Here is a 25,407-nt window from a genome sequence, read left to right on the forward strand (position 1 = left end):
ACTAAGAAGTTGGACCACTCATGACTTTACCAGCACATCGGTCTATAAACCCCTCACCCCTCAGGCCTGCAACTTACCATGCCTGTACTTTGTTGTTGCCATGAACATTACAGGCAAGCCAATGGCTGAAGAGAGGATCCAGTTGCAGACATTGACAATTTTGGCATTGCGCGGAGTGCGGAAATCCAGGGCCTTGACAGGATGGCAGACTGCAATGTAGCGATCAACACTCATGGTACACAGGGTAAAGATGCTGGTGAACATATTATAGTAATCTATGGAGATCACAATCTTGCAGAGGATGGTACCAAATGGCCATGTGCCCATTAGGTAATTGACGCTCTGGAAGGGCAGGGTACTGGTTGCTAAGGCATCCGCTAGGGCAAGGTTGAAAATGTAGATATTGGTGGCAGTCTTCATTTTGGTGTATCTAGGGGGTGAAGGAGGAGCAGTGGCAAAGTTAGAAAGAGACCAGAGTGAAATATAGATAAGCTTCCAATAATAAAAAGTATTGCAATGGTTAGTGGAAAGTACTTGAGATGAGATATGGGAAAACTCGTTTCTGATACTAGATTGGCTATTCCTGATCAAATGTCTATGAGCTAAATAAAGTTTCTCTACCTATCAATTTTATAAACTGTAAAATGGCCATAGTAACAGCTAAAAAACTGATTTATTGAATTTTTTTTCATATGCCAGGCACTGTGATAGATGTAATAGACACAGGGAGTGCTCAGTCATATATCCAAGTCTACCGATATTCATGAAATGAATATAAAATGAATGATCATTCATTTTAACTCTAAATATATAAAAGAAAAATTTCAGATATATATAGCTAAAAGTATGGAAAAATGTAATTATGCAAAAATGTGTATGTATATATATCAATGTAATAGTACAAGTGTGTTTATATGTGTGTATAAATATATATTGGTGTATGCACACACACACACACACACACACACACACACACACCCCGAGACTATTATGGTGCCACAAAGAAGAAATGAAGGGGTAAGGTAAGGGCAGAAGGAGGGCATCCTGGAATTGTAAATGTGCAAGTTTAATCTTACATTAGTAAGAGTAGGTTATTCTAGATAGAACACCTAAATAAAGGCATAGAGTTGAAATGGCATGATGTGTGTGTTTTGGTAGTGCCAAAAAGTAAAATCCCACCAGAGAAGGACAATAACTCTGGCTGGGTAGGAATACAGAGGCCAGTTCATGGAGTGATTTGTATGCCATGGTAAGAAGGCTGAACTTTATCCAATCCATGATGAGGAAGCTAAGGCTGTTTGTTTTGTTTTTATGTCTTAATAGTTTTATTGAGGCATAACTGACATACAATAAATGGCCTATAATTAAAGTGTACGATTTGATAAGTTTTGACATATGTACACACTTGCGAAACAATCATCTTAATCAAGATCAGGAATTGGCAAACCGTAGCCTGCAGACTCGGTTGGGCTACTGCCTGTTTGGAAAGAAGACACTCACATTCATTTAATTATTTCTTATCTGTAGCTGTTCTGATGATGCAGTGGCAGAGTTGAGTAGTTGTGACAGAGACCATATGGCCCTCAATGCCTAAAATATTAACTATCTTGCCCTTTACAACAAAAAATCCCAACTCTTGATCAAGATAATGAACATATCCATCACCCTCAGAAGTTTCCCTGGGCAGCATCTTGATCTTTCCATTTTCCCTTCCTGCCTTGACCTCCACCCTTAGGCAATCACTGATCTTGATCTGTTTTCCGTCATTATAGGTTAGTTTTCATTTTCTAGAAGTTTATGCAAATATGATCATTCTATATGTATTCTTTTTTGTCTAGCTTCTTTTGCTCTGCATAATATTTTGAGATTCATCCACATCTTGTTGCGTGTATCAATAATACATTCTTTTTATTACTAAGTATGGATATTATTATTATTACTGAGTATGGATATGGATATCATTGTGTGGCTATGCCAGACTTGTTTATCCATTTACTTATTGATGGGAATTGAGTTGCAGGTTGTTTTTGGATACTGAGTTAGCTGTTATGAACATTAATGAAGTCTTTGCATGGAAATATGTTTTTCTTTCCCCTGTGTAAGTATCTAGGAGTGTCATATGTCTTCAAAGCCACAGAAATTAGAACTTAGAAGGGATGAACAGGTATACTGACAATACTACTAAATTATATATGATGGTAGAAGAATATCTTGCTTATATATTGTTTAATTGTCAGATGTATTTGACATTCTGTATCTATTTACCTTAATGTTAGGAACTGTACTCAGTTGCGCTCTGGGAAATGACATCTTTTCCACCTTTAGTCTGTAGGCTTTGCAGCCTCCAAGATCAAGTATAGGCTTTGTAGTGGGCTCTGTAACTAGTTCAATGCATCAAGATGTAAAGTGTTTGGGGCCATGATGAATGTCCAGGGCTGGTCTCGTTTCCACCAGAGCCCTCTGAGCATAGTATTTTTAGATAATTAAACCTGAGAGAATGTAGAGTTGTTGGAAGGGCCTGTGTGAAAATGGATCCAATATGGAGGATGTGGATTTGAGAGAACAAGAGACGAGTATCTGCCTGACGCCAGGAACTTTTTGTTTACATGGGGCAATCAATCCTTTCTAAACTTTAGCCTGTGTTTTTCAGTCCCATGAAATTAAAAAGCTAACTCATTTAGCTCAAGATGGCTGCTGGTTGGAGGAGATAGTATTATGGACTCATTTTCTTAGGGCCTTAATTCAGTGTTGAGGGAAGTTGGTTTGGTTTCAGTAAGCATCAGGAAGCTGCAGTTATAATGAAGGATTTTATGAACCCTCTCAAGGTCAACAGGCTCAAATTGTTTATTCGAGCTTTAAAATTCTGATACACCAACTTGACTGTCAAACTTGCGGAAGTTGCATTAATGCCTGAAAGTCTGATCTGGGGCCTTTTGAATTGCTTTAGAAGTTTTATTCCTTTAAAAGATTTAAAAGGGAGAAAGGTAGAGAAAGCCATTTAATTTGAGGAGGTAAACCAATCTGACGTTAGTGAGGACTCTAAATGTGGCAAACAGAAAAAGGGTAATTCAGACAAGATCCTCCAAAGTTCAACAACAAGCAAATAAAAACAAAATTCAAACTATGACTTTAAGGATTTTAGAATAACTGACCTGGATGCTGAAGAAGTTTAAAAAATTTTGATATTTATAAAAATAAATTTCCTCCACAAACAAGGGGAAAAAAAAAAAAGAACCTTATTAGCTACACCACTGATAACAGACCTGCAGGATACAAAAGCAGGCTTGACTGTCTTAGTCACTTCCCATTTAGCTGACCTTAAACTTCACATTTTATCTTTAACAGTGTATTATGTTAAATAATCAGGTACTTTACTGTCAGTTTTATGACTCAGAATACCTCTAACCTTTTCTTCAGGCTCATCTTAACACTAGGTATTTATTGATGTATGTTTATTTCGGTAAAAAAATTTCCCTCCCCCAGAATGATACGTTTATGAAACAAAATTAGGTTAGGGTCCTCTATCACAAGAGCGAAAGTGAATATCTACAAAAGCTGTTTCGATTGGCATTTTACAGGAACAAAGCCGTTTGAATTTTCTCAATTTATCCAAAGAGCTATTCTCTAAAGATAGCCAGTGTTCTTACCCCAATTACTCACACTTTGAGTCACAGCAACATATAAAAGAGGGTTTAGTAATTTCCTAAATATATGTAAGAGAATTATACAAGACCAAAGGTTTGAGAATTCCAACTGCCTCCAACATATCTCTGAAGGCTTGAATCTAACAGGCCAGTCTGATCAGAAAAGGGGTCGTGCCGTCTAGCAAACACGGGCTTTTCATTCTGTTTCATTCTGTTCCGATGCAGTGATATGAATTTTGCCTCAGAAACATTACATGAACAGTCGGTCACACTGTAAGTTGTAGATGTATACAAACCAGTGTTAGCAACCATGACAAAGAGGATTACCCAAGAGGACCTGAGAACATCTCATTCTGGGGGAAGGAAATTTTTTTAACTGAAATAAACATACATCAGTAAAGCCTCTGGATATTAACACACGAGCCTGTTGTCGTCCTATGCACCTCTTCATTCTTCCTGCGCCATGAGTGAGTTTGGTGACAAAGTTGGCAAAGTAAAATGGGAGGGATACATGGCATGTCCTTGGAGTGTCTCTCCTAAACTCACAAGGCCTTTCTGACTTTGCCAGTTTTACTGTGCCCTCGAATTAGGGATTTTTCTCGAGGCAGAGGCTTAATCTATTTTTTTTCCTTTCTATTATTTTCTTTTATTTCTATTATTTTCTTTCTATTATTCCCATTGAAATTTTCCTAGTACGTATTTTTTACAAACTGTTCCAAGTGATGGAGTAGCTAATTTTCCATAGAAATCCAAATATATTGCCATGTAATTATTATTTTTGAAAAATTATATTCTCCAGACACTCAGTGTTTGGCCCATTTTATGGAGCCCCCAGATGCCATGTTGGGGAGGCATTCTGAATCCCATTTCATTGGCAGCTCAAATATTCTCCCAAGTTTCATGTGCACTTTTTGTTTGTAAATACCCTTCCTTTCTTTGTGGTCATAAAGAATTTCTGTTTATTTTCAGACCTGTTCTGGGTGTCCTTTTCACAATTATTACTACTTGACAATACATCATTGATTTTTACCAACATATGTTAAATGAAGCCACACTGAATAAATTACTTGGGTAAACCCAATGTGCTTTGCAAACCTTTTGTTATGGTTTTGAGTTAATTTTTGAATTGTGATGGCCTTGTCTCAGGCCAGAAAAACAAAATAACCAAGAAAGCTTGAAAAGAAGAACATTCTAGAATCAAACTTGTCAGTTTCATACCATGTCAAGCCCTTAACACTGCTCTGCTACCCTCTCTAGGAATTCACAACACAGCCAACTGGGATGTGCAGAAGACTTTCAGCCCTTTTTGGGCTAATTTTCTGCTCTTTCATGTTTTTACCAAATGGAGCCCCCCCCCCCCACCTTTTTTTCCTGTTTGCTAATCCCTGTGAAGTAGAAAGGCATCTAATCCAGTAAGGATTCAATGAGTCCTTTCCAGCACTGTGCTTGGAAAGATACTTTTATTCTATCTGCCCTGACTTTTATGTCTATTGACCCTCACATAAAGAAATTCATATGTTTAATAGAGATGAGCAAAGTGGTCATATGACTACCTACTTTAATTTCTCACTTATTGTCCATTTTATTTTGATATTTCAGGCAAGTGTGTGTGTGTGTGTGTGTGTGTGTGTGTGTGTGTGTGTGAGAGAGAGAGAGAGAGAGCTTGAGATCTAAAATCTAAAATAACCAAAGCCAAGGCCAGTGATGATAACTCTCATTAACATAGAAAGTGAGTATATAATAATTTATTATTTTCTTTTATGTTCTCCACTAGTTTAGGGAAAGACGGAACAGGAATTTGTCATTTTTCCTATAGAATGTTTTAAAATACTTCACTTACATTTATTTGAAGTGGTTTTATGTGGTCAATGATCAAATTTCTAATAAGCTTATACTAAAAAAAAAAAGAAAAAAAAGAGACAGTAGTAACCTCAGACCTCCAAGCCCTGTGGACAATAAAGTGACTGTTGCCTGGTAGTTTGGTTCAAAAAAGAAGACAGAGAGAGGTTTATAGGAAATTAAACAAAGAGGCACTTCCTTTCAGAGGTTAATTGGTTCTTTCTGTCTCTGTGTCACCAGAATGTGATGACCATCAGGGACTTTTTGGTTGAGTGTTCCTTTCTCTTTATCCACACCAGCTTTATTTTTTATTCTCTCTTTTTATTCTTTCATTCTCCTCCATCTCCCACTAATGACAATTCATGAGAAAAATATCTTTCACCCAGAGCAAGGAAAAATCTGCTTTCTTGAAGTAGATTGAATGGAAGAACCCTTTAAATAGAAAATGTGAGATGAATAAGTGATTATATTTTTCATTCGTGGCTCAGAAAAATCAATGTATAATCCATGTTTCCTCTTAATAATTGTGTAGAATCCTAATGACATTACAATCAAATATACTTCTATTGTATCAATTTTACTGCTAATCTCATAATTTCCTTTTCTATTGCCTATTCTTTGCCAATTTTCCTCTTTATTTCTCTTATTTTCTTGTATGCATTTTTGTTAGATTCTTCAAGTTCTCCTTTTGGAAATGGAACTGAGGTGGAGGATGGAGTGAGAACATGGTCAGATGCCAATGCACCACGCATCTGGTTAGAGGAAAAAGTGAGAGACTCCCATTATGGCCAAGAGAATTTGTGTAACCATTTTTTTTGGATTATGCTTTTTGGAAGTGTTTATTTCCTGCTTTATTTCATTTCTGGAAATTTTACCTCAGGACATGAATAGCATTTATTTCATCAGAAGTTTATATGAAAACAAATCATATTTTGCCTACTTCATGCCAAATTCTGTGATAAATAATATTATGTATCATAGAAAAATATTACTATGCTAAATCCTCTGATGTACTTAACCATTATAACTGGTTGAAATATTCTTGTCTATAACTTCAGATTTTTGTTTGCAGGAAAATATCATCTACTTAGACAAACTGACTTCCAAAACAGCATGAGAATATTTACCTTAGAGATAGAACTTTTTGATTAATAGATCAAAATGTTTTGCTTTTATTTTAAAGGACTGATTTTTAAACTTAGAAATATCTTAGATTTCAAATTTGGAAGTTCTCAGAGAAAAAGAGATATCTTCTATTAAAAATTTTGTATATAAAAAAGAATCAAGTGTATATTACCACTAACTTCAAATAATGGTTTATCCCTAGGTACTTGTTTAATAATGAAGGAACAACAACAACAACAAAAGAACACAACTTCAAAATATGATAAAGCAGTTCTACCAACAGCAATATTAGAAAATTGCTTTCTAAAGAAGATCAAGCATACGCTACAGATTATAAATTTTTAGAAGGCATAATCTTCCTGTAAAATTATTACCTATTATACTTAATACAACAAATATAAGGTTTCATTTATACTTTTGGTGATGATGTACATATGATCATTCACTATAAGTAAAATATGAAAGATAGCACAAATGGAAAAGTTAAATAAAAATAGAGAAAATTTATCCATTCAGCAAAGAACTCAGCACAAAATGGGCACCGGTAAATGCTTATTGAATAAAATTAAATATAGAAAGAAGAGGCCACCTGGGTGGCTCAGGTCTCTGCCCCTGCCTTAGGCTCAGGTCATGATCCCAGGGTCCTGGGATCAAGCCCCACATCAGGCTCTCTGCTCAGCAGGGAGCCTGCTTCCCTCTCTCTCTCTGCCTGCCTCTCTGTCTACTTGTGATCTCTCTCTGTCAAATAAATAAATAAAATCTTAAAAAAATTTGACTTAATGTTAGAAAAAAGAATTTGTGTTATTTTATTTTATTGTAGTAAAATAAGCCAAATGTTTTTTAGGGAATCAGCAGTTTTTAAAGTAAAAGTAAAGAGGGAATATTCTTTTTTTCCCCATAAGTTCATTGTCAAATTAAAAAGAACTTTGATCAAAAAGTCATGTTATGGGGCACCTGAGTGGCTCAGTGGGTTAAAGCCTCTGCCTTAGGCTCAGGTCATGATCCCAGGGTCCTGGGATCAAGCCCCACATCAGGCTCTCTGCTCAGCAGGGAGCCTGCTTCCCTCTCTCTCTCTGCCTGCCTCTCTGTCTACTTGTGATCTCTCTCTGTCAAATAAATAAATAAAATCTTAAAAAAATTTGACTTAATGTTAGAAAAAAGAATTTGTGTTATTTTATTTTATTGTAGTAAAATAAGCCAAATGTTTTTTAGGGAATCAGCAGTTTTTAAAGTAAAAGTAAAGAGGGAATATTCTTTCTTTCCCCATAAGTTCATTGTCAAATTAAAAAGAACTTTGATCAAAAAGTCATGTTATGGGGCACCTGAGTGGCTCAGTGGGTTAAAGCCTCTGCCTTTGGCTCAGGTCATGATCCCAGGGTCCTGGGATCAAGCCCCGCATAAGGCTATCTGCTCAGCAAGGAGCCTGCTTCCTCCTCTCTCTCTACCTGCCTCTCTGCTTACTTGTGATCTCTGTCTGTCAAATAAAATAAAAAAAAAAATCTTAAAAAAAAAAGTCATGTGATTATAAGAAGGTACTTTAAAGGGCTTTCTAAACCACATTGTCTGATCACCTCGTTTTATGGTAAAAGAGTCTGAAGCATGGAGACATGTACAAATATTTGAGATTTTCCCCCCCCATTTATTTAGGCTTCACCTAAAAGTACAATGTGCCTTCTGTACTGTAATGTGGGCCATGTACATTTCTGGGAGTGCATTGCTAGTAACATTGCAAAGAACTTTGCCCCAACAGTGTTTGGGCATCTAGCTAAAACATGGTAGATATGCAAAGCTTTTTAATCTTCTCAAAAATGGCCATGCTGGGAACATCTTGGAAGTTTGGAAACATTTCTCATTATATTGAATGTGGTAACAGAATCATACTCTTTAAAGAGTAGAGTTTATATCTTTTGCTTTACTTTCTCATAATCCTTTATCAGTTCTATGTAGTTGATCCACAACCTCTCTCTCAGGTTCTGTGACTCCCTTTCCAGCTCTCTCGGAGAATCCACACCTGCCATTGGCTTCTCAAGTGCAGTATTTCCCCAGATGTAGTCATTCTTTCTTACTCCTTAATCATCACCTCCACCACTATCACGCAATCAGCAAACACAAAATAATTAGTAACATCACTTAAGAAGATGTAACAAATGGTGAATTGAGGTAATTAGGAAGAAGGGTCAACAAGACTTAATTACTTTTTTTTTTTTTAAGGATTTTATTTATTTATTTGACAGAGAGAGATCACAAGTAGGCACAGAGGAAGGCAGAGAGAGAGAGGAGGAAGCAGGCTCCCTGCTGAGCAGGGAGCCTGATGCGGGACTCGATCCCAGGACCCTGAGATCATGACCTGAGCCGAAGGCAGTGGCTTAACCCACTGAGCCACCCAGGCACCCAAGACTTAATTACTTTTAAGAAGTAGGGAATAAAGGAGGAAGAGTATAATATGAGTCCTAAATCCTACTACGGAAGAGTGGAAAGGGTAGTAGTACTGTTATCCAACAGGGAGGGAAGACAGGAAAAGCAGATTCAGTACCGAGAGTTTGATTTCGATCTTTTTATGTTGTGGGACAAAGGAAAAATGATTGTTTGAATTTCAGCTAGAGCAGTTCATTCGTAAGTCATCAGCCTCTGGTTGGTAATTCCAATCATGCAAGGGGGTGAAATCACTTTGTGGTAAGATGCAAAATGTGAACAGTGTTAAGGCAGAGAAGGACGATGTTTCAGAAGAGGACAGAGAAGGAAGGAAGTCAAGGAAAAGGAGAGAGGCAGAGAAAGGGTAAAAATGTGTTACACAGACGCACTGGAGCGCGAGTGGGAAGGAAATGAGGTTTGAAATGTCAGAGCCAGAATGTGGGCACGTCTTTTCATCACCAGACAGATACTTTTTTTCTAAGTGGGGAGTTGGACTTTTATAAATATCCAATCAAAATAGTTCTTTCCTATCATGACTATATTTGATTATATAGTATAAAATGCAATTACTCAAGGATAATAAAACTATAACAATTGTTTGAAATAGAATTTATCAGAATTCTTGATTTTGAATTTGTAACAGTCCTATAGCCATTAGTGTATCTATATGTGAAATTGCATATTTCATGCTTCCTAACATATTGGATCACATCTTACTTATTTGATAAATGTTTTTCTGATAAATTTTATAGCTCATGTAAGAAATTTGATATATATTTCCCTAAATTTGACATTTTATAATTTTGTACCATTCCACCATCAATCTGTAAAGGAAAAATTTTTTTCTAAAGAATCAATAAAAATAAATAAATTTTGATCGTTTATGTTAGGGGAAAATTAAATTGGTTTTCTTCTTTTTCATGAAAAATGACAGTTCAAAGTTGTATCAAGTGATGAGGCATTCAAAAAACTATAGGGCCTAAAATTTACGAAAGTATTACAGAGTACGGCAGGGAGTTAACTAATAAAAATATTATTATTATGGATTTTGTGATGTTTGTGGTATTTATCAGCTTTTAAAAATTTGTAGTTTTGGGGCATGTCGGTGGCCCCGTTGGTTAAGTGTCTGCCTTCCGCTCAGGTCAGGATCCCAGGATCCCCGGATTGAGCCCCACCATGGGCTCCCTGCTCAGCAGGGAGCCTGCTTTTCCATCTCCCTCTGCTGTTCCCTCTGCCTGTAAACTCTCTCTCTCTGTTGCAGTGTCACAAATAAATAAAATCTTTTAAAAATTTGTATTTTTAATGATTTTTCAACCTAATTATTTTCTTTAATTTTAAAGTTCAATTCAATTAATTTAAATTTAATTTCTAAATTAATCTTTAATTTAATTTTTAAAAATCAATTTCTTGACGTTCCAAAACATATGAGCTTTGACTCTATCTACCTCACATATTCTGAGCCCATCCATGCCTACTTCTCCGCTCCCACCCAGAGGGAACTTCCTGAGATTCAATCCCATGATCCTTCTGGTTTCTGCCCTGGGCTTTCCCCCACACAAGTTAACTAGAGTCCTCATTTACTGCACGTGGCAAGGGTGCCTCTGGATGGCACAATAGTTCTCAATTTCAGTAATCTCCTATATCCCATTTTCAGATCTCCACCATATAGTGCAAAACCATCTCAGTTCCTCTCTCTGCCTGTTCTGCCTTGCAACCATTTTACTCCACCATCACTATCCAATGGTACCATGGGATGCTCTAGGAACATCTCATTCCAGAATTCCAGCCAGGTATGAAATCAAATGTCTTATTGTTTTGAGTTCACAGATCTGTGATTTATATCCCCATAAAGAATTGGCCCCTGGAGTAAGTAGCCATGTGGGCAAGTGATAAAGGCAGGGGCCCAAATAAAGAATTGACCTATTTGTTCTCTTTTTCCTGTCTTTCAAAGCCGAGAAAATTCTCTCCTCTCTGTGTTGCAGGAAAATCACAATTTTTGCTAGCTTTTCTAGCAAACTTATGGTTTATTGTATAAACTCTACTCTTCCAGTCCTTTAGGCTGAGGTTTCCATAATCAAGCCCAAATATTTTCCTTTTTTGTCTACCTACTCATGCATTTTAAAGCTAAGGGTTTCAAAACTCCATCATGGAACTTACAGCCAAGAACTTAATTTTTTCCATCCTCCCTGGGTTCTTTAATAGTTTCTTCTTTTTTGGAAAAATAAAGATTAGCCCCATAGTTTGATTTTAAATATAAAAGAGCTACAGGATTAAAAAGGAATTAATGATAGGGAAAACCTGCATTAAGTAGTATTTTAGTTTATTCTTTTGCCAAGTTCCTATTAGATATCTGGTGAAAAAACGAGGGACGCCTGGGTGGCTCAGTTGTTAAGCAGCTGTCTTTGGCTCAGGTCGTGATCCCAGAGTCCTGGGATCGAGTCCCACATCTGGCTCCTTTCTCGGCGGGAAGCCTGCTTCTCCCTCTCCCTCTGCCTGCCATTCTGTCTGCCTGTGCTTGCGCTCTCTCTCTCTCTGACAAATAAATAAAATCTTAAGAAAAAAAAAAGATATCTGGTGAAAAAATGAAATAGGTCATTGGAGTATGCAGTCTAGAAGAGGACACACTGGCATGGATATGGGAGGGGTTAACATTTGTGTAGTATATAAGCCTGGGGCCTTGGAAGACAAGTTGAGAATAAAGTCTGTACAGGGAGAGAAAATGGCTCAGGTTAAAGCCCTGATAAGGGAGAAGGAGAGGAGAACTGCGTTGGGGAAATCGGACAGGGAGATGCACCATGAGAGACTATGGAGTCTAAGAAACAAACTGAGGGTTTTGGAGGGGAGAGGGGCTCGGGAGTTGGGTGAGTCTGGTGGTGGGTATTAAGGAGGGCATGTATTGCATGGAACACAGGGTGTGGTGCATAAACAATGAATCTTGGAACACTGGGGGAAAAAAAGAAAAAAAGACCTGATAACGATGGAGAAGTAAGGAATAGCCAGGATTTAAAGAAGAAACCTAGAGCTGGGGTTAAAGAAACCAAGAAAGGGAAAAGTGTCATGAAGTCTATAGTGGTCAACTTCACTGAATGCTGCAGAGGTTAAGTGGAAGGAGGTCAGAGATATATTTGTTTGCCTTAGCAAAATACAGCTTATTAATGGTCTTGACAAGTGCTGTGGAGTGGTCAGGGTGGAAGATATGTAGATAAGAGTTAAACAGCAAATGGGCCCTCAGCAGGAGGAAGATGTAAAATGTTCTGCATACTTTTGCTATGCAGAACAGAGGGAGTGTGCAATCAGGAAAGGATTTTTAAAAAACTTGATCTGATATACGAGAGAATGCATGTGTGCTATGGAATCATGTAGCAATGAAAATTTGATGAATCGGGGGAAATGGAGGATACTCGTGGGAGCAATGTCCTTGAGAAACTGAAAGGAGGTAGGATTCACAGTGCACGTGAACGTCTGGTCCCTTCTTGATTACTACGAGCAGCAAGACTAAAAGTAGGGAGACAGATACAGACAAGGTCTGCAGACTCGTTAAAGACGTTTGTTTGCAAGCTATATTTTTCCAGCGAAATTCTTCTCTTGACCTCATTTTCCATGTTGTGGTTTCCATTTCTGTTTTTTGTTTCACCAAGTTTTAGGAAAAAAAAAATCCATATGCACTGTTTTCCGTTCTACTGGGTAGGGACACAATAAATATTTATTAAATGAATGAATGAAGAAAACATCTGAGGCGTCAATGAACAAGGTGGTGGAGCAAGAAAGATGGGAGATCTGGCAGAGAGAGAGCAGGAAAGTAAATCCATCAGAGAAACATTTGCTTGGCAGTGGTGGGCACTCACTTGAGATTTGTAGTTTGCAAAACAAGTGGTTAGAAGGAGGGATGGAAACCCTCAGTTTTGAGGGAATACCATCGCAGGGTCTGACTTAGGAGCTAATAGTATGAAAGGAGTAGGGATCCTTAAAGGGGACATTTGGAATTGTTGATGGATAGTGGCAGGGTGTGACTATGCAAGATGAAGATCAAGTCAAGGTAGAATAAAATATCGCCGGGAAGCTCCATTCAACCCCATCCTTCATGATGCCTCTTGCTCTTCGCAAGTCGTGATCTAGACACTTCCCATAATGACTACTGTGGAGATGCTGGATGCTGCTTCTAGTACGACCAGGCACTCTTCTGGTCCTGGCTCATTCTGCTGTTTTTCTGCTTCCTTCTCTTTCTCTTTCTCTTCCCCCTCCTTTCTTCTCCTGCTTTTCCTCCTCCAGTATATCTGGTTTGCATGCAGTTGTGCACTTGTTCTATCTTCTGTAGCATGCCATTCTTTCAAAACAAGTATTGTGTCAAACTTGTTTTTTTTCTCCTCAGTCTTTAAATTCGTTCCAATTCCTTTATGGTAACACAAGTTATACACAGGTTCTGGATGAAACTAAAGACCTTTGAAGTACCAACTCCAATATGAAACGGTTGTCTTTTCCCAAGCACATATACACACGTTCTTATCGCTTTGGTCTATTACACAGCTTTTACAATAATTATATGCATAAACATGTACCTTTAGAAAATGTGCAATGCTGCATTATTTTCTTAAGAAGTACCATGCTGTCTGCAGCATTTTTGAGTTTCTTTAGGTTTTTAGTCAGCAATATGATTTTGAAAGCTTTCCATTTTAACACCTGAGACCTAATTCATTCTTTTTTTTTTTTTTTTTTATTGCTGGACATTAAATTTTATTTTTATCTAATTTTTTTTTAACTATTTATTTTTTATAAACATATATTTTTATCCCCAGGGGTACAGGTCTGTGAATCACCAGGTTTACACACTTCACAGCACTCACCAAAGCACATACCCTCCCCAATGTCCATAATCCCACCCCCTTCTCCCATAATTCATTCTTTTTTAACTGCTTTCTAGTAGTTCTTTATATGAATATGCCTCATTTAATATATCCTTTTAGCTGATTGGCATTTACGTTGTTGATGTCTTCAATATTAACAAGAGCACGTGGATTTTGTGCTGGTCCCTTATATTCATGTGCAAGTCTTCCTCTGGACCCTCACTGCTGGGTCATGGATAATGCACGTGTTCTGTTTAGAGAGGGTCTCCCTGATCACTTGGCAAAGGGGCTATACTGCCACCTGTAGCATGAGACTGTTTCTGGTTCTTACATGCTTCCCATATTTGGTGTTAACTTGAAAACATGTATCAGTCTGATGAGTGATATATACTATCTTATTATCATTTTAGTTACCACTTATTACTCTAAAGGTTGAAAATAATTTCATTTATTTCTCAGTACATTGTATTGCCTACTCAATATCTTTTCATTTTTGCCCATTTTTTTTTTGTTAGGTTATCTTTTTATTATTGATTTGTAAAAGGTTAAAAATATATGTTGCAAACATTTCCTCACAGACTACTGCTCTTTATTTTATGTTATTAGTGGTGTTTTTTTAAAGTTCTCTAGATGTATCACATTTTAACTTATGTTATGGTGTTTGTGTGTGTGTGAGTGCACACCTTTCTCACAAAGGCCTCTTTTATTCTATTTCAGAGACCAGTAAAATTTGTCTCTAAAATTTCCTTTCAATAATTTAAGAAAATTTGAATGCATTTTTGAATTTAAAAATGATGCATGCTTAATGTGAAAATAAATCAAATAACAGGAAAGTACAAAGAATAAAAGAAAAAATAAACTGAAACTCTAACCGCTGGAGAAATTGAGAGGAGATTTGGCTATTTTGGCTAATATCCTTCCAAACATCTCATACATGCAAAAAATAACATTTATTAATGCTGGCAACATGCCTGTTTTTGCATTAAGCAATTTACAAAATTGATGGGACAGGCATTTTTTCATCTCTATTTTAGAGATGACCAATTAAGGCTCAGGGATCAGCAGTCTTACCCAAGGTTGTAAAGCCAGCGAGTGAGGGAACTGGGAGGACCCCTGGTCTGTTCACTGCCCTGAGTTCCCTCTCTCAAACAAACGAAAGGTCCCTCAGGGCCAGAGTCTGAGTCTTAGTATTCCTCCATCAGATTTACAGTAGGCACTCAAGTGCTTATTTTATTTGGTTACTTAAAAAATACACTTAACCTTTTTCAAAGAAACCCCTGCACATAATTTCATCCTGGTGATGAAAGATGCTAGTTTCTCTTATTCTGTCTCATTCCTATTGTTCATGTAATCAATTTTAGTACTTGGAGTGGATTTTAGTGTTTAGTTCAACATCCGTAAATAACATGCTTCTAGTGTATGTAGAGGATATAACTTCTAAAATAGTTTTGTTTGTCATTCGAAGTACTTCTTGCTCACCTTGAAAATACTACTCCATCTTTGTCTTTACTGCAATGGTATTGATGAGGATTGATTTTATTCCCTTACGTCATGTTATTTTCTTTTCTCTTTCTTTGAAATTTTTACCTCTATCTGTTATGTTCTTGAACCTCAATAAAATGTGAGAATTTCTTTTTAAAGAATTATTGTTCTTGGCATTCAGAGAACCCTTCCAGTTTAAAGTCTCATCACCCTCTTTAGTCGCGGGAAATTTGGGGCTCTTATTTCTTCAAAAATTGTGTCTCTTCTATTCCCTGTGTTCTCTGCTTCTGATAGAGACATCTTAGCTATTCTATCTTCTCTTCTGGTACCTTATTTGCTTTTTCATTATCTATTCCTATCCCGTTGACTATATTCTTCCAACTCACTGACACACTGTTTACCTCCCTTTGTTTTGTTTTTCAGGTCACCCATAGAGTCTTGAATGCTAAAAATTGTGGCAGTTATTCTCAGGATTTCAAATTTGTTTCTATATGTCACAGACACATAAGTGTCAGCTCTTGCCCTGAGTTCTTTACAAACATTAAATAAATAGGTAGTTATATTATGATTAACTCCATTATACAGATGCAAAAAACTAAGACAAACAGTGACCAAATAAATTAGTGTAGGGATTCCTGACTAGCAATTGCTGGGGCCAGAATTGAGTCCAAGTTGTTTGGGTCCTTAACTACCATCTTTTTAAAATTAATAACCATTTCTTTTTTCCTAATTGCTTCTTCTTGTTTCATGGGCATAATACTCATTTTTCTCCTCCCCGAAGATATTAAATACAACATTTTGAAGTTCTTGTGTGATTGCTTTTTAGTTGTTTCCTCACGTGTAAATCATTTTGTTTATTGTATTCTCTCCCGGATGCCATCTCTTTTATGGTGTGGTCACTCATTAACAATATGATTACTATTGATTTTGAGATGATCCTTGAAATCAATATTCCTTGTTAGACAGTTCACACATCTGCTGTGCAGCCTGACCAGGCACAGAATTTGGAAACTGTTCCTGAACCTTGTCCACCACAGTTTTCCACAAGAACTCACGGTGGGATGGGCTTGAGTAGATGAAGTCCATGGGTGCCTACCTTCTAATTTTAAGTCCATTGCTGGTCTCTCAGGTATACCTTAGTATCTCTGCTCCAAGTACTGCATCAGTTTTAAAATGGACTTTGTTGCTTTTGTCTAGTCTGTAGACTGGAAAATACACAAAGATCAACTAACATGGCTGCTAGCGCTGTGGAAATCCACTCTATTATAAAATTCCCTCCAGGGTGTTCTCCACAACCTGAGGCTTGGATTGTCTGTTTTTTTTTTTTTCCCCCAGATATGTATTCAGGGTTTTAGTTTATCTGAAGTGAAAGAATCTTTTTTCTTCTGAATTCATATTTCATGAGCAGAGTCATCAGTGACTCAAGCATTCAATATCTGTTGCATTATTCACTCCTTTCGAAAGGAGGAAGAGTGACCTATCTAGTTTATATGTTTAGGGATTGGATATGTATAATCTATTCCTTCTCCTATCTCTTTTTGAGACTTGGGTCCTCAAAGGAAACACACGCTATATCCCACTGCTTCATGTTCTATATTTTAAAGGGGTTGATTTCCATAGGAGGAGGTCACTAGTGGTCCCGGATTGTGAGTAGGTGGGTGAGTATATTTCACTCTGGATTTATAATTAAGAAACCATTAATAGTGCTTATCTAAGTCACACCTACCAGAAAAGTACTTATCTTAATAAAGCTGATATTTTTTCTTCATTCACTCATTCATTTCATCTTATCTTTCAGTTGATTCAAACATCAGCAAGGAATGTAGGCATGGCATTTAATAGCCTCCTTTAAGCATCCTTGTTCCCTTCCAAGAATTTCTCTATAATTTTCATAAATTTACATGTGTCTATTCACGGACATATTGCTCTAATTTATGCTATTTAAAAAACAATTTATGGGGTGCTTGACTGGCTCAGTCAGAAGAGTATGTGACTCTTGATTTCCAGGTCTTGGGTTTTGAGTCCCACACTGGGGGTAGAGATTACTTTAAAAAATAAAACTTAAAAACAATATTTTCTAAAAGTTGTTCTAAAGTTTGGAGGCTGTGAGTGGAGTGCTGTGTTTGTTTTCAATCAATTTGAAAATGAAACATTGTACAGTATTTACCCTCAGCAAGTATTTGAATATTCCAGAAAGGCAAATCTTATACTATTAATGAATTCAAGAATAAATTTCAGCCTTTTGGATGCTTGCACATGAGATTTTAGTGCTGTGCAACATATGTGGTGATTATATTAGAATTAGCTATTTTGTCTTTTGATCTGTAAGCTTCTGGAACATAGGACCGGACTTAATCCCTACTCTACTATCTGCTTGCCTGAACAAAATAATGAATTCTCCTGACTCAAATGCCTGCATCAATATATATCTCTTTAAATATGACGTTCCTCTTCACCTCATATTCATAAGGAATTCTCTCTACTCTAATAGAAATAAATCATACCAGACAAACCATAAGAGACTCTTAATCTCACAAAACAAACTGAGGGTTGCTGGGGGAAGAGGGGTCAGGAGAGGGTGATGGGGTTATGGACATTGGGGAGGGTATGTGCTATGGTGAGTGCTGTGAAGTGTGTGAACCTGGCGATTCATAGACCGGTACCCCTGGGGATACAAATATATAATACATTTATAAAAAAATTAAAAAAATTTTTTTTAAAAAGAAAGAAATCATACCTTCTCATCCGATGTCAACTTATCACTCCCACATCGATCCCCATATTTATCTCTTCCCTATTGTCAGAGGAGAGCAGGGGATGGCATATAATGACAGTGAGGCTGAGGAATATGAGGGGAAAAGCCCCTGCCAGCTTTCACAGAGCTAGCCTAGTTGCTAACAGACAGGCTGTGGTATTTTTCTGTGGAACATAATTCTATAGAATATTAACATTGTAGGAGAACTCTTCAATGCTGTGATGCCACAAGACGAAAACCAGTTGACTCTATAACTATGTCTGAACAGAGATAAAACCCTAATCACCCACAGCCATAAAAATGTCAAACATCTTCTCTCTCCTGGTTAGCACTAAGTGACCGCTGCGTATTATTCAATGATGACTCTAGCCCTACTTTGTTTATTCTGTGTCCTAGATTTAAAAAATCCCTGATGCTCATACATCAGATTTGTCTTGCTTGGAGCAGCACCCTCTCCAGATCGACCTCTGCTTCCTTGAATTCAATCTTAAATCACTAGACAGGAACTAAAATTCTTGTGATGTATTGTCTCTTTCACTGCAGCAAGCTTAGTAAGTCTAGTTTTGTTTGGCACCAGGTGTATTCCTGGTGGCTTTCAGCTGGTGAGCATTGATAGTAGAGTGTACTTGGCTCAGGACATCCTACCAGCATCATCAGGCTAACAGCAATCAGTGACTGGAAGGAGCATCAGTAATTTTCCAATGATGTCCCCAGAAGGGTATAGGCTACTCAGAGGGCATTGTAACTACAACAGCTGCCTGCACCACTGGAATCCTGGTGAATGTATTCACTCAATGTCCGTCTGTAGCAGTCAGAATCCTTTCCAGATGGTCCTGGGGTGGGGGGGGGGGGAGTGGTGGTGGTGGTGGTGGTTCATATTGGTTAACGCCTCATCTTTTTTCAGGGCTGCTGTCCTCTTTCTGAGCCTATGACCATGCACTGTGCCATTAGCTGGATCTTCCCCATGCCCTCGGTAACTCTTCACCTATTATGCATTGCATTCCTGCAATTACTAATTGAATGTGGTTTTTTTTAGGTCTAGGAGTCATGGAAGCAAAAAATCTGCTTGCTCAATTATAATCCTGTGTTTTGTATTTATAGTGTTTCTTTTCAATATCTTCTAAAGATACCTCAGATTTTATTTATTTATTTTTAAAGATTTTATTTATTTATTTGAGAGAGAGAAGGCGAGAGAGCATGAGTGGGGTGAGGGGCAGAGGGAGAAGCAGACTCCCTGCTGACAGGGAGCTTGATGTGTGGCTTGATCTTAGGACTCAGGAATCATGACCTGAGTGAAAGGCAGATGCTTAACTGACTCAGCCACCCCGCTGCCCTGAGGTAGTTCACATTTTAAAATGACTATTTGATATTTCCCTAATTAGAATCTTAAGTGTCAGGAGATTAAACAACAAAAACCTTACCTTTTGGAGTAGGAATATTCCTGGTAATTCTCGAGTCCTATGAACTACTTACTTACTCTGAAGACCAAGGCCAGTCGCATTAAAATGTTATGAATAACACTTTAATGTTATTGAATAACAGAAACTACCTTGATTTTGTTAATTCCCCCCGATTTAGCATCTTCATCAAGTTGGGAGTAAAACAGTCCCACATAATCTAGAAGGAAGAGCACTCAGTTTAGTATTAAGATACATAGGTCTGAGTGTGGGGGCTTGGGATCTTGGCCAAGTGGTTGAACTTCACAAATGTAAAGAGATGATTATGTTACCTCTAAAAATCATCATTAGACCAAAAAGTTATGATGGTGATAGGTGCTATTTTTAATTATTATAACCATAGTCAACATTTACTGAATGCTTTTTGCCAGGCATTGCTACACAATAGTGTCCCTTGTCTGTGGGGATGGTGTTCCCAAGGATGCCTGAAATTGTGGGTAGTATCAACCCCATATATACTATGTTCTTTCTTATACAACCATACCTATGATAAAGCTTGTTTCTAAATTAGGTACAATAAGAGATTAACCACAACAACTAATAATAAAATAGAGAAACTCTATCAATATACTATAATAAAAGTTATGTGAGTGTGGTCTCTGTTTTCACCAAAATGTCTTATTCTACTGTGATCAACTTTCTCGTGATGATGTGAGATGACAAAAGGCCCATGTGTGACATAAGGTAAATGATGATGGACATTGTGACACAGCATTAGTCTATTGACCTTCAAATGCTACTTTTAGAAGAGGGTCATTTTTCCTGAGGGTACTGGTAACTGAAATCCCAGAAAGTGAAGCCTCAGATAAGGGGGAACAGCTGTAAGCAGTTTACTTGGGTTTTTTGGCCAGTCTTCCTAACGGACTTATGGATTGCATATTATCACTTCTTTTTGCAGAAGAATAAACTGAGGTCCATGGAGGTTAAGTAGCTTGCTCAGGAATAACAGTGGCAGAGGCAGAATTTAAATCCATATCTGTTATGGTTTACACTCTTCACTATTACTTGGCATTGCTACAACACATACCATACAATATAAGCTGTCTATATAATAACTACTAACTTTTAAAAAGTGCAGTAAGGTTTACAAATGCTTCTACATAACAACGTGTAAACTAGTGCTCACAAAAGTTCTATTGGTAGCTGCAGCCACCATGGTTATTGTCCCCATGTCCATAACAGACATGTATAGCATTATACATTTGAAATACCTGGAGGGTTTGTTGCTTGCAAGCAAAATACCTATATAAGTTAGATGTTTTGCATGTGGGGTGTATGTGTGTGTGTGTGTGTCTCGAAATAAGTATTTCAAGTGTTTAACAACAGCACAGCATGTTGAAGAGAATCATGTATTAAGATACTGTTCAGGGAGTTGAAATAGGAATGTTCTCATTGCTCCGTTTTGCAACAGAGAGATTTAATTAAGATACATGAAGACTCAATTTCAAATTCCATTTGTCAACACTGTTGATGAGCGTTCCCTGTTTACCTCTTCTAATGTGTCATAGAACCTGCAGTTATCTAAATATTTGGCATTCAGTTTATTCCTGCAAAAATAGCTGTCGAAAATCTTTCAGGACCAACTGAGGGAGAAATAAAGGTGATACAATTAGCTTCTCTAGATCTTCACTTATGTGAAGTAGTCTATTTATGATGACTGCTTTCCATCCAAGAATTTTAAGTTCTTTATAACTTAATGATCATGCCTACGTGGGATTTTTCTAGGAAACAGAAGTCAGTTTATTGAGTTTTTTTCTAAGTATTTTCAGGCAGAGAGATTTTTTTGGAAGGTATTTCCCTTCCCCTGTGGAGAATTCAATAGCACTTGTTAGGAGAAAAAAAATGATTCATAAATATACTAGTAACTTGGCAAAGCAAATAAGCCCCATTAGTTTTAAAAATTTGAACATTTAGTCTCATGGTGTGATAAGAGTATTAAATCAAATGGAGCTGTCTTTCAAAATGTCTATCAACATTTCCAGTTACAATTAATGTATGTAACTGCACTTTTAATAGGAAAACTTCAAACAATGTCTCAACTTATATATTGGTGAATAAGCCCTCTGATGAATATTTTATTGCTTTTCAGGATCATCTATTACTTTAAAAAAATTTCTTCCCTTTTGTTTTCATATTATTGTGTTTTTCTTCATTATAAGATTGCATACCATTGTAAAAAGTATGAATATAAAAACTGAAATACAGAGCATCATAAGCTAACATGTAGATACAAACTATCATAACATTTTACTATATTTAATAGTCTAATTTTGTGATCAAAGTTATATACTTCAAATTTCCTTTAGCTTAATATAAAAATTATATGGGACTTTATATTATGAAATAGAACCTCTGAAGAATTATAGGCGTGTCTTTAATTTTTATAGAAAACATTTATATTTTCTTTTTTAACAAAAAATATTATTTCTTCATTTTTCATGTTATATGTATTTTTTTATTTCAAGCTTTTATTTAAATTCCAGTTTGTTAACATATAGTATAATATTAGTTTCAGAAGTAGAATTCTGTGATTTGTCACTTACCTACAATACCCAGTGCTCATCGCAACAGACCTCTTTAATTCCTATCACCCATTTAAGCCATCCTCTACCCACTGCCTCTCCAGCAACCCTCAGTTTGTACTCCATAGTTAAGAGTCCATTTTACGGTTTGCCTCTCTTTTTTTTCCCCTTCCTCTATGTTCACCAGTTTCATTTCTGAAATTATACATATGAGTGAAATCATATTGTATTTGTTTTTCTCTGGCTGACTTATTTTGCTTAGCATAACACATTTTAGTTCCATTCATGTCATTGCAAATGGCAAGATTTCATTCTCTTTGATGTCTGAATAATGCTTATTGTGTGTGTGTATAGCTCCCACATCTTTATCCATTCATCAGCTGGTGGACGTTTGGGCTTTTTCCATAATTGGTTATTGTTGATAATGCTGTTATAAACATTGGGGTGCATGTTATCTCTTCAAATCAGCATTCTTGTATCCTTTGGGTAAATACGTAGTAGTGCAATTGCTGGGTTGTAGGGTAGCTCTATGTTTAACTTTCTGAGGAATCTCCATACTGTTTTCTACAGTGGCTGCAACAGTTTGCATTTCCACCAACAATGTAAGACTGTTCCTCTTTCTTTGCACCCTAGCCAACATCTGTTGTTTCCTGTGTTAACTACAACCATTCTGACAGGTACAAAGTGCTATCTCATTGTAATTTTGATTTGCATTTGCCTGATGATGAGTGATGTTGAGCATCTTTTCATGTGTCTGTTAGCCATCTGTATGTCTTCTTTGGAAAAATGTCTGTTCATGTCTTCTGCCCATTTCTTTTTTTTTTTTTTAATTTTTTATTTTTTATAAACATATATTTTTATCCCCAGGGGTACAGGTCTGTGAATCACCAGGTTTACACACTTCACAGCACTCACCAAAGCACATACCCTCCCCAATGTCCATAATCCCACCCCCTTCTCCCAAACCCCCTCCCCCCAGCAACCCTCAGTTTGTTTTGTGAGATTAAGAGTCACTTATGGTTTGTCTCCCTCCCAATCCCATCTTGTTTCATTTATTTTTCTCCTACCCACTTAAGCCTCCATGTTGCATCACCACTTCCTCATATCAGGGAGATCATATGATAGTTGTCTTTCTCTGCTTGACTTATTTCACTAAGCATGATACGATCTTCTGCCCATTTCTTAACTGGGTTATTTGTTTTTTGGGTGTTGAGTTTGATCTTTTCCTTATGGATTTTGTATACTAACCCTTTATGAGATATATCATTTGCAAATATCTTCTCCCATTCTGAAGGATGGCTGTTGGTTTTGTTGATTGTTTCCTTCCTTGTGCAGAAGATTTTTATCTTGGTGAAGTACCAAGTAGTTTGTTTCTGCTTTTGTTTCCTTGCCTCCAGTCATATCTAGTAAGAAGCTGTTACAGCCAATGTTGAAGAGGTTACTGCCTATGTTCTCCTTTAGGATTTTTATGGTTTCCTGTCTCACATTTAGGTCTTTTATCCATTTTGAATTTATTGTTGTGTATAAGAAAGTGGGCTCATTTCATTCTTTTGTATGTTGCTGTCCTGTTTTCTCAACACCATTTGTTGAAGAAAGTCTTTTTTCATTAGATATTCTTTCTTGCTTTGTCAAAGAGTAGTTGACCACATAGTTGTGTGTCCATTTGTGGGTTCTCTATTCTGTTCCATTGATCTATGTGTCTGCTTCTGTGCCAGTACCATATGGTCACTACAGCTTTGTAATATAACTTGAAGTCTGGAATTGTGATGTCTCCAGGTTTGCTCGCTCTTACTTTCTTTTTTTCTTTCTTTCTTTTTCTTTTTCCTCTTCTTCTTCCTTTTTTTTTTTTTTTTTTTTTTTAGTATTTCTTTGGCTATTTGGTTCTTTTGGGTTCCATACAAATTTTAGAATAGTTTGTTTTAGCTTTATGAAAAATGTTATTGGTATTTTGATATGGATTGCATTAAAAGTGTAGATTGTTTTGGGTAGTATAGACATTTTGACAAAATTTGTTCTTCTAAACCATGAGCATGGAATGTCTTTCCATTTCTTTGTGTTCTCTTCAACTTCTTTCATAAGTGTTCTGTAGTTTTCAGAGTACAGATGTTTTACCTCTTGGTTATGTTTATTACTAGGTATCTTAGGGCTTTTGATGCAATTTTAAATGGGATTGATTCTTGATTTCTCATTCTGCTGCTTCATTATTGCTATATAGAAATGCCACAAATTTCTGTATGTGGATTTTGTACCTTGTGATTTTACTGAATTCATGTATTGGCTCTGGCAATTTTTTGGTGGAGTTTTTTGAGTTTTCTATATGGAGTATTATGTCATCTGTAAATAGTTGAAGTTGACTTCTTCCTTGCTGATTTGGATAACATTAATTTCTTTGTGTTGTCTGATTGCTAAAGCTGGGACTTCCAGTACTGTTAAATAACAATGGTGAGAGGGGAGGGCATCCCTGTCTTTTTCTTGACTATAGAGGAAAAGTTCTCAGTTTTTACCCATTGGGGATGGATTAGCTGTGGGTCCTTCATGTATGGCTTTTATGGTGTTGAGGTATGTTCCCTCTATCTCTACTTTGTTGAAGGTTTTTATCAAGAATGAATGCTGTGGCTCATCCAAGGCTTTTTCTGCAATGCTTTAGTGGATCATATGGTTTTTATTATATTTTCATAATTACTTGTTTTACCACAAAATCCTTTGTATCATTATTAAGTCAAACCTGTGTTTACTTAACACCTTTTAATTTTTATTTTCACCAAGTCTTGTGGTAGGCAATGGTTATCAAATGAGACATACCCCTCCTGCCTTGAAGGCATCTATAGTCTGGTGGGAGAGGAGAACTGAGTGATTTCAAAATAGTGTGTTAGATATTATGGCAAGGGAGGGGAGATGTAACAATGTTGAGAGGAGAACCTAACTTTAATTCAGTGTCAGGAAAATTACAATTATTCAAAATATGTTTCATTACCTAAGGAGTATCCATGAAAATATCAAATTTGCTTCTTGGAGTCATATGCCTGATCCATGCTGTGGAGGATTTTGTCTCTGATGGAGGGAGGGAGGGGTTAGTAGAGGGTTGGCCCCAAGTAAGACAATCTATTATCTGTTTTCTAGAAATAAAAATAAATCCTTTTTTTTTTTTTTTTTTACTTAGTCTGTACCTGTATTATGTATTGGTTTTCCAGAAACATTACTAAATACATTTAAATTGGCAAATTTTACTATTCACTTAACTGGTAGTAATTATAAAAATTTTATTGCCAGTTGATTTTATGCTGTGTGAACTAGGACTTCTTTTTATTGACCTAAGCTTTGTATTTTTAA

The 25,407-nt window shown here is 36.7% G+C and overlaps 1 protein-coding gene across 1 annotated transcript in view; it reads right to left on the reverse strand.

Moving 5' to 3' along the window:
- OPRM1 (opioid receptor mu 1) overlaps nt 1-25,407 on the reverse strand; it is a 72,201-nt gene that overhangs the window by 20,265 nt on the left and 26,529 nt on the right. Inside the window, exon 2 of the mRNA XM_082731411.1 lies at nt 78-430. Coding sequence (XP_082587537.1) covers nt 78-430 — 353 coding nt within the window. The remainder of the gene's footprint in view (nt 1-77; nt 431-25,407) is intronic.

Source organism: Mustela nivalis (genome assembly GCF_964662115.1).
Source record: "Mustela nivalis genome assembly, chromosome: 5".
Classification (NCBI taxonomy): Eukaryota; Metazoa; Chordata; class Mammalia; order Carnivora; family Mustelidae; genus Mustela; species Mustela nivalis.